Source organism: Mustela nivalis, assembly GCF_964662115.1.
Source record: "Mustela nivalis genome assembly, chromosome: 9".
NCBI classification, from domain to species: Eukaryota; Metazoa; Chordata; class Mammalia; order Carnivora; family Mustelidae; genus Mustela; species Mustela nivalis.
The window spans coordinates 109391406-109405217 of record NC_139028.1 but is presented as its reverse complement, the minus strand read 5'-3'; the positions used below and the strand labels follow the sequence as shown (position 1 = coordinate 109405217).

The following is a 13812-nucleotide window of genomic DNA, read 5'->3' as shown; positions in this document are numbered from 1 at the left end:
GAGACCAGAATTTTCCTTAGTTTGCTGATGGTTCCTGCCTTTCTGGGTCTCTGTGGTTTTTGAAATGATTGAGTCATGGCCAGCAAATCATGATTTGGATATCTTGTTGCCATCAGCATAAAGAACTGGATTTGGAAGAAGAGCTCTAAATTTTCCATAACACTTTGATCATCAACTTGCTGTGCACACTCATCCATGTGTAAGATCAGTCCACTTACAGAGTCACAAAAACAGCCACGAGCTATCACTGAATGTTTTTCCAAGATCCAGTCTGAGCTCTAGAATGCCAGAGAAACCCCACCAAGTTAATATTGAAACCAAACTCCAAGAAGAAAGAGTAGACTCTGATAGTGATGCATTGTGTGGACAGGAAGGAAAAGCCCTGTGGTTTTTTTGGGTTTTTTTTCTTTTTTTTTGGTTGACTCACCTATGGCACTCTGATTGACTTCACAGGTTATGTTGATTATGCCATCAAATCCTCACACGGCAGAAACTGCATTTCCTGAACCATTTTCAGGAGGTTTGATGCCACCAACAGACCAACAACAAAATGTTCCAGAAAATGCATCCTGACAGTTGTGCAAGAACCCCATTTGGGAAAGTACCAGAATCCAACTCTGGTATATACATGATTCAAAGTGATGTTCTCATTTTTCCCTAAGAACTAGACCACTCATTTTACTGGCTCTTTATCAACAATAGCAGAAATTAAATAAATAAATCATGCATTTAATGAGTTAATGGTGCTTGAAAGTTTTTATCCATTGGGTCGTCTGGGTGGTTCGGTCGGTTAAGTGCAGACTTGATTTCAGCTCAGGTCATGATCTCAAGGTCATAAGATCAAGTCATGTCAGTCTCCTTACTGAACCTGGAGCCTGCTTGAGACTTTCTCTTTCCATCTCTCTCTGCCCTTTCCCTCTTGTGCTCTTTCTTTCTTAAAAAAAAAAAAAAAAAAAAAAAAATTTAACCATCTTCAGAACTTTATATAAGGACATTAAATTGGTAAATTAAATTCAGCAGAAGAAGGTCAAAAAGACATTGCTGAAATGAGGGCTCCTAAAGACTATATTTTTCTGCTTCCCTGGCCGGTACTCCTCGTATTTGTTTGACTTTCCTCTCCTGCCTTTGGGAATGCAAGGTGTTTTTACCTTCAGAACATTGAGATGCACAGCTTTCCCCTCTCCTTCCTTTTCCTGTTTTTCTTCTACCATAGAAATACCTTCTAATAGTATATTCAGTCCTTGTATCTATACAAGGACCCTTTCTCTCTCCTTCCCTACTTTTTCTCTCTCCCCCACTTTTTTTCCTTCTCTTCACCCCATTCTCTCTCTTCTAAGGGCAGGATTATATCTTAATCAAATATCTATCCAGTGTGATACTGTGTGTATAGATATGAGATTGTGCAGTATATGGTATTTTCTGAATGCTCATTAAATACACTTGATTTATTACAGAGCAAAAGTAAGTTAAATTAAATTAGAAACACTACGTTCATGCACTGCCTACTTGCTAGACAGATGAAACTTAGAAGAAACTAAATGATGATATCAGGAAATATAGTGTGGTGGTAAACAGTGGGGGTTTGTAAATCAGACAACCCTGGGTTTTCATCTCAAAAATTCCATCTCTCCCATGAAATGTCTCTGTGTATCCTATTTCTCTTCAGTAAAATAGTAATAATATCACATGGCTCGTAGACTTGTGATAAAATAGGTAAAGCAACTACTACTTTGGCTGGCACAGCCTGAACCATAGAAGTTTTAATACACACACACGTGAATACATATGTGCATGTATATGCATTTGTATATATATCCATTCATTGTTGTTTTATTAAGCACATATTTATAAAGTGTCTGTTTTGGGCAGGCATCCAGAGAGTGAACTGCTTCCTCTCATGTAGGTTAAACTGACAGGGCAGGGCATAGTTGAACATGTAAATAATCAGTCAAAATATTTTCATGTGTTGTTAGGAGCTATGATGATGAAGCAAGTTAGTGGGCTCACCGTGAGGCAGACATTAGAAACGGTAACCAGGAAAGTTCTTTCTGAGGAACTAACATTTTCATGATAGAAATACTATCATTGCATTTTTTAAAATTATGTTCAATTACCTAAGATATAGTACATCATTAGGTTTTGATGTAGTGTCCAACAATTCATTAGTTACATGTAACACCCAGTGCTCATCACATGTGCCCTCCTTAATACCCATCACCTGATTACCTCATCCCTCCACCCCCCTTCCCTCTGTAACCCTTAGTTTTGTTCCTGGAGTCCAGAGTGGTGTGTCTCCCTCTCTGATTTCTTCCCATTCAGTTTTCCCTCCCTTCCCCTGCGGTCCTCTGTGCGATTCCTTATGTTGATGGACATTTTCTTTCTCCTTTAACTTTTAATTTTTAAATTTTTTCCAGCTTTATTGAGGTATAATGGGCAAAAAATAATTACATGTATTTAACATGTACAATGTGATATTTTGATATATGTGTATATATTGTGGAATGATTATCACATACCCATCACTTCACAAAGTTATCTTCGATTTTTTTCTTTTTTCTTCAGATCAACTCTCTTAGCAAATTTCAAGTGTACATTTTATTAACTGCAGTCAGCATGCTGTACATTAGATCACCAGAGCTTAACTCATTCTGCTTAACTGAAACTTTGTCCTATGACCACCATCTCCTCATTTTCCTCACTCCCCAGCTTCTGACAACTCTCTTTTTACTTTCTGCTTTTATGAGCTTGAATTTTTTAATTCCACATGTAAGTGAAACATATGACATTTGTCTTTCTCTGTCTGACTTACTTCATTTTACATAACATCCTTCAGGCTCAACCTGTTGTCATTAATGGCAGGATTTCCTTCTAACTCTGAAATTCTTTATGTACACACACACACACACACACACACACATACACACACACACACATTTTTTAATCCATTCATCCACTGGTGGACACAACCAGTTTCCATACCTTGGCTATTATGAATAATGTTGCAGTGGACATAGGAGTATAGATACCTCTTTCAGATTGTGATTTCATTTTCTTTGTCAATATACCCAGAAGCAAGATTGCTAGATCATACAGTAGTTAATTTTTATTTTTTTGAGGAACCATCATACTCTTCCATAATGGTGTACTAATTCACATTCCAAGCAACAGTGCATGACGATGGTTCACTTTTATTCACATCCTCATCAACATGTGTTATGGCTTTTTGATAGCAGCCACTCTAACAGGTGTAAGTGATATTGCATTGAGGTTTTGAATGTGCATATCTCTGATGATTAGTGATGTTGAGTATCTTTTCTCATTCCTGTTTGCCTTTTGCATCATAACTTCTTTGGAGGAATGTCTAAGTCCTTTGCCTCTTTTCTAATCAGGTTATTTGAGTTTGGGTTGTTGTTTTGCTTTGTTTTCTGTTTGGGGTATTTTTGCTATGGAGTTGTTTGAGTTTCTTGTATGTTTTGGAAATTAACTATCCAATGCATATATCAGATGAATTGTCTTACAGATATTTCTTCCATCTCATAGGTTGTCTCATCATTTTGTTATCTCCTTTGCTGTGCAGAAGCTTTTCAGTTTAGGTATATAAAAAGAATTTGACAAAATTCAACTTTATTTCATGGTAAAAATTGTCAAGAAATTAGGTTTAGAAGAGAGGCATATGGCTGGCTCAGTCAGTAGAGCATTTTACTCTTGATCTGGGGGTTACTGGTTCGAGCCCCATGTTAGGTATAGAGGCTATTTAAATAAATAATAAATAAATAAGCAAACTTAAAAAAAAAAAACAAATTAGGTTTAGAAGAAATGTACCTCAGCATAATAAACTCCATATATGACAAGCCCACAGCTAATAATGAAAAGCAAAAAACTTTCCTTTTCAGATCAGAACCAAGACAAGGACATTTGACATTTCTATCCAACATAATACTTGAAATCTTAGAGCAATTAGGCAAGAAACAGAAATGAAAGATATATAAAATGGAAAAGAAGAAGTAAATGATCTGTTTTTAGACGTTATGATCTTATTTACAAAAAAAATTCTAAATACTCACCAAAAATTTTCTAGAACTAATAAACAAATTTGCTGAAGTTACAGAATACAAGATCAACATACAAAAATAAGCTATATTTGTATATACTAATAATAACAATGCAAAAGAAATTAAGAAAGCAATCATATTTAAATAACATCAAAATAAATAATATACTTAGGAATAAATTTAACCAAGGTGTTGAAAGATGTGTAATGAAGTCATGCCTGGGTAGCTCTCAGTTGGTTAAGCATCCATCTCTTAATTTCAGCTCAGGTCATGATCTCAGGGTCATGAGATCAAGCCCTGTGTTATATTCTCTTTTTTCCACCTCTCCTTCTGCCCCTCCACTTCATCATTCAAACACACACACACACACACACACACACACACACTGTCTCTCTCTCTCTCTCTCTCTCTCTCAAAAAAAAATTTGTACACTGAAAACTATAAGATATTGATTAAAGAAATTGAAGGAGGGGCGCCTGGGTGGCTCAGTGGTTAAAGCCTCTGCCTTCAGCTCAGGTCATGATCTCAGGGTCCTGGGATCGAGTCCTGCATCAGGCTCTCTGCTCAGCAGGGAGCCTGCCTCCTCCTCCTGTCTCTCTCTGCCTGCCTCTCTGCCTACTTGTGATCTCTCTGTCAAATTAAAAAAAAAAAAAAAAAGAAATTGAAGGAGACACAAGTAAATGGGAAGATAACCTGTGATTGTGGGATTGGAATAATTCATGTCTTAATGTCTATACTGCTCAAAATGATCTACAGAACCAATGAAATCCCATCAAAATTTCAATGGCATTTTTCATGGATATAAAAAAAAACAATACAAAAATTGGAACCAGAAAAGATCCCAAATAGTCAAAGCAATACTGAACAAGAAGAACAAAGCTGGAGGCATTTTATCTTCTGATTCAAAATACATTACAAGACTATAGTAACCAAAAGAGTATAGTACTGACAAAATACACACAGACCAATGGAACAGAATAGAGATCCCAGAAATAAATCCATGCTTTTATGACCAATTGATCTTTGACAAGGGTTTCTAGAACACACAAAGGAGAATGGGTATTCCAGCACTACAGATTGACAATAGTTAGAAAAAAACAAGCAAGACATTCCTTTTTCTGGTTAAAGATTGAACAGTGATCTAGCAAGATCCATCAAGGTGGAACCTCAAAAGCTTGCTTTTATGTTAATATAGATATTCTATTTGTATTGCTGGGCATCAGCGTGGATACTGATTACTGGCAGATATGTTTATCTGTAAAGGAACTAACTTTAAGATAAAATTCAATAAAGAGAAATAACAAGACATGGAAATAAGATGGGTCTTTGATTCCACAGTTGAGAAGCTATATCCCAAAGCTTGTTTTAACTATGATTTTTAATAAATAGTTTCTATGGTTGAGCCATTTCAATTGAGTTCCTTATTTATTGTAACATGGATTTTTGTCCTTCTTCTTTATCTTGTAGTTATTTGTTTATGTTCTTTGCCTATTTCCTTTTTATTATGTATATATATTTTCATATTAGTGTTACTAGTCCATCATCTATATTTATTCTATGATGCAATTATGTTTTCTTAGTCAGCTATTTTTGTCTTACATTTGTTTTTGTTGTCTCTTGCCCTAAAGTTATTTTTAGATTTAATGTAGAGTTTTAGGAATCCATCAAAATCCTCAAGGAGAACACAGACAGCAGCCTCTTTGACCTCAGCTGCAACAACTTCTTCCTAGAAGCATTGCCAAAGGCAAGGGAAGTAAGGACAAAAATGAACTATTGGGACTTCATCAAGATCAAAAGCTTTTGCACAGCAAAGCAAACAGTCAACAAAACCAAAAGACAACTGACAGGATGGGAAAAGATATTCACAATGACATATCAGTTAAAGGGCTAGTATCCAAAATCCATAAAGAACTTATCAAACTCAACACCCAAAGAAAAAATAATCCAATCAAGAAATGGGCAGGAGACACAAACAGACATTTCTGCAAAGAAGATATCCAGATAGTCAACAGACACATGAAAAAGTGCTTAACATCACTTGGCATTAGGGAAATACAAATCAAAATCACAATGAGATACCACCTCACACCAGTGAGCATAGCTATAATAAACCAGTCAGGAAATGACAGATGTTGGCAAGGATGCGGAGAAAGGGGAACCCTCCTACATTGTTGGTGGGAATGCAAGCTGGTGTAGCCACTCTGGAAAACAGCATGAAGGTTCCTCAAAAAGTTGAAAATAGAGCTACCCTATGACCCAGAAATCACACTACTGGGTATTTACCCTAAAGATATAAATGTAATGATCTGAAGGAGCACATGCACCCAAATGTTCATAGCAACAATGTCCACACCAGTCAAACTACAGAAAGAACCTAGATGCCCATCAATAGATGAATGGATAAAGAAGATACAGTACACACACACACACACACACACACACACACACACACACACAGGAATACTATGCAGCCATCAAAAGAAATGAAATCTTGTCATTTACAATGACATGGTTGGAACTAGAGGGTATTATGCTGAATGAAATAAGTCCATCAGAGAAAGACAATAATCATATGATCTCTCTGATATGAGGAATTTGAGAGGCAGGGTTGGGAGTTTGGGGGGTAGGGAAGGGAAAAATGAAACCAGATAGGATCAGGAGGGAGACAAATCATAAGACACTCTTAATCTCACAAAACAAACTGAGGGTTCCTGGGAGGTGGAGTGGTAGGAAGAGGATGGTTGGGTTATGGACATTGGGGAGGGTATGTGCTATGATGAGTGCTGTGAAATGTGTAAGCCTGATGATTTACCCCTGGGGTAAATAATACATTATATGTTAATAAAAATAATTTTTAAAAAATTTAATGTAGAGTTTTTAAAAGTAATTTTATTTATAAATTCTCATATTTTAAATTTCTCATTTCTCATTACAATATATTCTTTAGTATTTTCTTTTCTTGCTTCAGAGACTTGTCTCTAACATTTGTTTTTATTAGTACTGTTGAGTATTATAAAACACTGACATTAAATGTTAGTATTTTACCATGCAATAGAACCATATTTGTCTTGATTTGTACTAGCCACAGTCTTCTAATTATTTTATACATGTTGATTTTTAAATGAAAACTCCCTCCCTCACTTACTATTTTTTCTCCCATATTTCATTTACATTTTATATTTTTTGATACACAGTATTTATTCCCATTTGTTCTGATAGTTGTGACCTGAATTTCTTCTAAGGAACCACCCCATCATTCCATTACTCCCAATTTATCTACAAAGGTGGAGCTGACTCTACCCTCAATTCCTCCTAGATCTGGGCAATGGCAGAATTGCATCAGCCCAACTAAAGTAGATGGTTCTGTTATAGCTTAGGGACCCAAGAAAAACCAATTGTATAAATGATACATTTCCAAGTGATGCTAATTCCAGTATTTTTGCTATACTGACCCGGAAAGAGAATCTTACTCTTTTCTCTTTCCTGTTGTGTTTAGAGCTGTGTTGGTATAAATCTAATGCTATTAGCGGTCATCATGCTACTGTATGAATCCTATCAGAGACAAAAGGTTATAGAAGAGAGAAAAACTTAGAGGTTCTAAGTGATAGGTCAGTCCCTAACAATGTCCTTTGAATCTCTTGAGTCAAGGTGTACCTGGAACTGGGCTAACATCTGGAGTCAAGCCAATCCCTGAAGTTTTAGACATATAAAGGAATTAAAATAGCTCTATTCAAATAGTGCAGTAACTGGACAAAATCCTACTATGGTTTCCTCTTTAATTCATAATAAAAGCCGAAGTTCTTACTAAGTCCTACAAGTTCTTACTAAGTCTTACTAAGCTCCACATCACTCAATTCTTTGTTATTTCTTGGATTTAATAAAATACCTATACTTGTATTTGTTGAGAAGTTGCTTTGGGTTTATATTAAATGGACAGAGAATGTCTTCCTTTGGCAAGAACTTTTGCATCCATGAAACTTTCTATGATTTTATTTATATAAGCAATCTAAGAATAGTGCATTTTTACTCGTGAAAAGTTCACACAAACATTCCAGGTTAGTAGAGCAAGATGTTATGATTCTAACTTTTAGAGAAGACTACCTGCATTTCATATCATATCATTTTTAAACTTTTCATGAATGTATATGTCTGTTTTTATTGATTGGTTTTTCTCCTGATTTTTCATTTTTGTCCTTTTTCTGCTTCTTGGCATGTATAATAATTTTTGATTTGATGATAGATGTAGTCATTTTTATGTGGTTGACTGCTCAAATTTTATTTTTTCAGAATATTACACTTTATTTTTGACAGACAGTTAAACTTGTAGATAAGTTTGGTTCTTCTGAGGCTTTTTTTTTTCTAATCTGGAACTTTATTGTAACAAAATATAATTTTGTAAAGTTTTACAACTTATAAGAGAAAGAAAGTATGATTTGTGGTATTTTCCTTTAATTTTCTTCCAATTTTTTCTTTCTGCAGAAAAACTAGAAAATCTAAGAATATATGAGACAAAACCCACCAATAACCTTACTATTAAAGATAAACATTGTTAATATGCTAGGATTTTTACATATATACATATATGTACATACATTTTAAAAATAGAGTTCAGTTATGTGGCATTTCTAGGCCTACATTTTAGTGTTTTTAAAAGCTTTTATAGGGAAGCTTTAGAGTTATTATTATTCTGGACTAGTTCAGATTTATCTTTTGTGTGTGTGTGTGTGTGTGTGTGTGTGGTACATTTTTCTTAATTTTATTTTTCCCGTGTTCCAAGATTCATTGTTTATGCACCACACCCAGTGCTCCATGCAATACATGCCCTCATTAATACCCACCATCAGGGTAACCCATCCCCCACTCTCCTCCCTTCCAAAACCCTCAGTTTGTTTCCCATAGTCCATAGTGTCTCATGCTTCATCTCCCCTTCTGATTTACCACACTTCACTTTTCCTTTACTTCTCCTAATGTCCTCCATGTTAAGGCTTAACTCTCTGGAGGTCCTTATATCCTAAGTATTCATGGAGACTCTGTACTCCCACTTATAAGAACTTGAATGTCTCCCAGCTCTGTGTGATTTCTGGTAATCATTTAGCTTGCAACTATCTATTTAGTCTTTGATTGGACTTTGGAATTTCAACTTGTAAATGTCAGCTTAGTATTTGACAACAGATTCAAGGAGACCTTCTTGCAGACTTCAGGAAATCTTCTCTCTGCATAGCTACCTCCCTTTCTTGTTCTGCACTCACTAATTCAATTTCAGCTACTTTAACTCCCTCCCCTCTGATTTCTGTCTTCTCAATGTAGCAGGATCAGTAGGGATCCATCTCCCTGACCATGGTCTAGAAAGTTTCTTCATGCAGAACCAGACCTGTTGTTATATTCACATGTTTCCATTTTCTCCATGTTGTAAGCCCTGCAGTGACTACTGTCCAATGTCCGAAAGTAGTTGTTTAGAATTGTTTTTAGTTTTGTAATTGCACAGAGTGGTCTACAGAGTAAGTCTGTTTCCATGATGACAGGAAGAATTGATTTTTTCCAAATTTCAATATCAATAAACATATATGTTTGTATTTCTTGTTTCCTTTTCCAACATTTAAAATTCACTTAAGGATGTCTAAAGAGGACATTTAATTAAGTTAATACTTGCCCAATCATTTAAAATCTTTAACCATAAAGTTCAAGTATAACAATTTTCATATGCTCATTTTCTTAAGTCACCCTCTTTAGATTTCATGAGAAGCAACTCATAAAAGACACTTGCACATTTCAGTTGTTATTTTATATGTGAATTCTGACATTTTCCAATGCCTTTATATAGTAATACCTGACAGTTTGGGGCCACGTTCAAAGATTTTTGTTCTCACATAATACAAATAGTGGTAACATAATAAGACAAAGCTATACAAATTTCAGGGCAAGTATTTAAATTTTTTAATTAATCGAAATATGTTCCTTGGTTTGATTTTTTAAATAGCTGTATTATAAACACAGAAAAGATATAAGAAGTCACTTTCTTTTGATTTCTTGGTGGGTAAGGAAAAAATATGACTTCTAAATTTGAGATACGGTTTAAACAAAGCTGATAAAATGTTTGGCTTCCTTTTGGAACATCTTCAAGGTCAGCAATTTGTTTTTTAGTGATCAACATTTGTTGGGGTTACTGCAGCCCATTAGATTTTCACTAATTTAGCAAACTTTGATTAACTTATAGGGTTAAAAAGCTAACTCTGATTAACTTGTAGGGCTAAAATTTAGACATTTTTTTTCTTCATGTCCAATAAGTGCGGACATCAGGCAGAGGAAGTTCTAAAAGTCTCTGTGGTTGCTCCCTGGTTATTCCCATTTTAATTGTCAATTTTCGCAACATGTGGTATTTTCCCCCAATGAAAATTTCGAACAGATTGTTCCAATTCTTCTCTACTAACACATAGAGCTTCACCAGAATCACCCATGTCTTGAGTGGACTTATGCAGCTTGGCCAAGAGGATTGACTGTCAGGAGGAGAAGAGTCATGGGAGAGCTGGGGGTCAGTCACCTCATAGTGCTTTGCAGCCCAGCTGTCATCCAGGCTGTTTTCCGTTGCCTGGCTCCCAGACCAGAGCACCATACTGATTCCTTTGAAAACTGATTTTTCCTTCAGTTGTTTTTTTTTTTTTTTCTACTTAGTATTCCTTCCCTCCCAAATTTGACTAAAGATGATGGAGAGCAATGAAAAATTTTTCCATTTTCCCTGTAGCTTTTTTTTTAAAGATTTTATTTATTTATTTGACAGAGATCACAAGTAGGCAGAGAGGCAGGCAGAGAGGGAGAAAGGGAAGCAGACTCCCTGCTGAGCAGAGAGCCCGATGTGGGGCTCGATCCCAGGACCCTGAGACCATGACCTGAGCCCAGGTAGATGTTTAATCAACTGAGCCACCCAGGTGCCCCTGTACTTTTCTTCTTTAATGGGGCAAACACAAAAGAGTACATGCTCTATGATTCTATTTATTGAGACACCAAAACCCCAACAAAAAAATCAGTGGTATTAAAAAGTCAATATGATGGTTACCCTGGGGATGTGATGGCTAGAACAGAGCTCAAGGGTTGTGCGCCTCTGGGTGCCCTCACTTTGCCAACTTTTGATCTAGGAGGGGTTAATAAGCTGTGCTCCCTTTATGTTTCCCATTAAGCTTTATATTAAGACTTCTGCAATTTTGAGGTTCCTCCAATGAAAATATCCACATTAAATCTTCGTCTCCAGCTCTGTTTCCTGGAAACTTGGACTAAGACTATTGAAAGTTAATTTTCAAAAGAGGTGCTCCTCATCCTCATGCAGATAGATTACATATGAAGAGGTTTACCTCTATGTAACATACACATAAAGTGGTCTGTGCATTAATCATCTTCTCTAGGCTGTCTGTGCAAGAACAAAAAGTCACACTATCATTTAAATTTTCATTCCTAGGAAAGGAAAAAATTCAAACAAACAAATCCAAAAATCACCAGTGCAGAGCTTCACATAAGGGGTTTGGGGATTCAACATGACACTTTTTTTTTTTCCCTTAACTTTCTGGTTTCCAAGGAAACGGGACTCGGAATCTACTTCTTTTTTTTCTTTTCTTTTCTTTTTTTTTTTTTTTACTTCTCTTCAGCGTAACAGTATTCATTGTTTTTGTACCACACCCAGTGCTCCATGCAATCCGTGCCCTCTCTAATACCCACCACCTGGTTCCCCCAACCTCCCAGCCCCTGCCCCTTCAAACCCTCAGATTGTTTTTCAGAGTTCATAGTCTCTCATGGTTCACCTCCCCTTCCAATTTCCCTCAACTCCCTTCTCCTCTCTGTCTCCCCTTGTCCTCCATACTATTTGCTATGCTCCACAAATAAGAGAAACCATATGATAATTGACTCTCTCTGCTTGACTTAGTTCACTCAGCATAATCTCTTCCAGTCCCATCCATGTTGATACAAAAGTTGGGTATTCATCCTTTCTGATGGAGGCATAATACTCCATAGTGTATATGGACCACATCTTCCTTATCCATTCGTCCGTTGAAGGGCATCTTGGTTCTTTCCACAGTTTGGTGACCGTGGCCATTGCTGCTATAAACATTGGGGTACAGACGGCTCTTCTTTTCACTACATCTGTATCTTTGGGGCAAATACCCAATAGTGCAGTGTCAGGGTCATAGGGAAGCTCTATTTTTAATTTCTTGAGGAATCTCCACACTGTTTTCCAAAGTGGCTGCACCAACTTGCATTCCCACCAACAGTATAAGAGGGTTCCCCTTTCTCCACATCCTCTCCAACACATGTTGTTTCCTGTCTTGCTAATTTTGGCCATCTGAATCTACTTCTAAGCCAGGTTTGGTGGTAACCCCCATATACACAGTTCTGCTTTGTTTTAAGCCAATCAAAACACCACATCTAAAGTTTACCTAAATTCCACCTTTCCCCAAATCCTAAAACAATCCCATTTTTTTCCTCTATTTAGGTGTCTCCTAGTTCTTATGTGTGCACTACACTTGTGGAAATGAGTCAATAAACCCAATCTGTTGGACAAAATATTTGTCCCTGGTACTGTGTACTAGATGGGCTTTATCTGTCTACTATAGATAATATTTTATATTATTGACTAGGCAGGAACACACAGACTGTAATTTGTAGAAATACATTATTTGGTCACTCAGATAACCGAAATATATTCCATATATATACACACACATATATATATATATGTATTCAGTCTTCATTCACAGTTCCTAAATCATTTTTCCCAAAACCCTAGGAACTTCCTGAGTGATAAGGTCAATGGGAGCATCTTTTGTCATAATGTTTGGTGTCTTGTCCTCGGTTCCTAAAATCCCTTCAGAGAGGTAAAGGTGAAATAGGTGTCTTGTGATTTGTAACAAGCCACTTTCCACCAACTGGGTTTATATTAATGAGATGACTTGGAAGTTCTTAGGGTACTTAGGAACTTAGGGAACTTAGGAAGACCTAAGGAAAGGAGCTGATTACCAGAGGAAACAACCACGTGATTAGAAGTTTGGAACTTTTAGTCTACCCTTCTGACCTCCAAGAAGAGGAGAGGAGCTGGAGGTTGAATCAATTAATAATGGCCAATCAATCATGTCTGAATAATAAGGACTCCATAAAAATAAAAAATTTAAAAAAGGAAAGGATTAGGATAGCTTCCTGGTTGGTGAATGTGGAGGTCTGGGAAAAGTGGCACACTCAGAGAAGACAGGGAAGCCCCGAACCCTTTCCCTTCACCCTGTCCTATGTGTTTTTTTCCATTTGCCTATTCCTGAGTCAAGTCCTTTTGTGATAAATCAGTAATCTAGTAAGAACAGGGGCGCCTGGGTGGCTCAGTGGGTTAAGGCCTCTGCCTTCGGCTCAGGTCATGATCCCAGCGTCCTGGGATCTAGCCCCGCATCATGCTCTCTGCTCAGCAGGGAGCCTGCTTCCTTCCTCTCTCTCTCTGTCTGCTCTCTGCCTACTTGTGATCTCTGTCTATCAAATAAGTAAATAAATAAATCCCAAAAAAGTCTAGTAAGAACAGTTGTCCCTTGGGCAATGCAGGCTTGAACTGTGTGGGTCTACTTATACATGGCTCTTTAAATTTTTTTTATTTTTTTATTTGAGAGAGAGAGAGTGCAAGCAGGTGTGGAGGAAGAAACAGAGGGACAAGCAGACTCATGCTAAACATAGAGCCCAATGTGGGGTCAATCACACAATCCTGAGATCATGACCTAATCTGAAACCAAGAGTTGGATGC

The 13812-nt window shown here is 36.7% G+C and overlaps 1 protein-coding gene across 2 annotated transcripts in view; it reads left to right on the top strand.

Annotated features, from left to right (window-relative positions):
* LOC309840553 (membrane-spanning 4-domains subfamily A member 4A-like) overlaps nucleotides 1–705 on the top strand; it is a 28087-nt gene extending 27382 nt beyond the window's left edge. For both annotated transcript variants that reach the window (XM_082682718.1, XM_082682717.1), the window contains one exon: nucleotides 454–705. In XM_082682718.1, the coding sequence (XP_082538844.1) occupies nucleotides 454–573 (120 nt within the window). In that variant the 3' untranslated portion in view covers nucleotides 574–705. The remainder of the gene's footprint in view (nucleotides 1–453) is intronic.
* The last annotated feature ends 13107 nt before the right edge of the window (nucleotides 706–13812 follow it).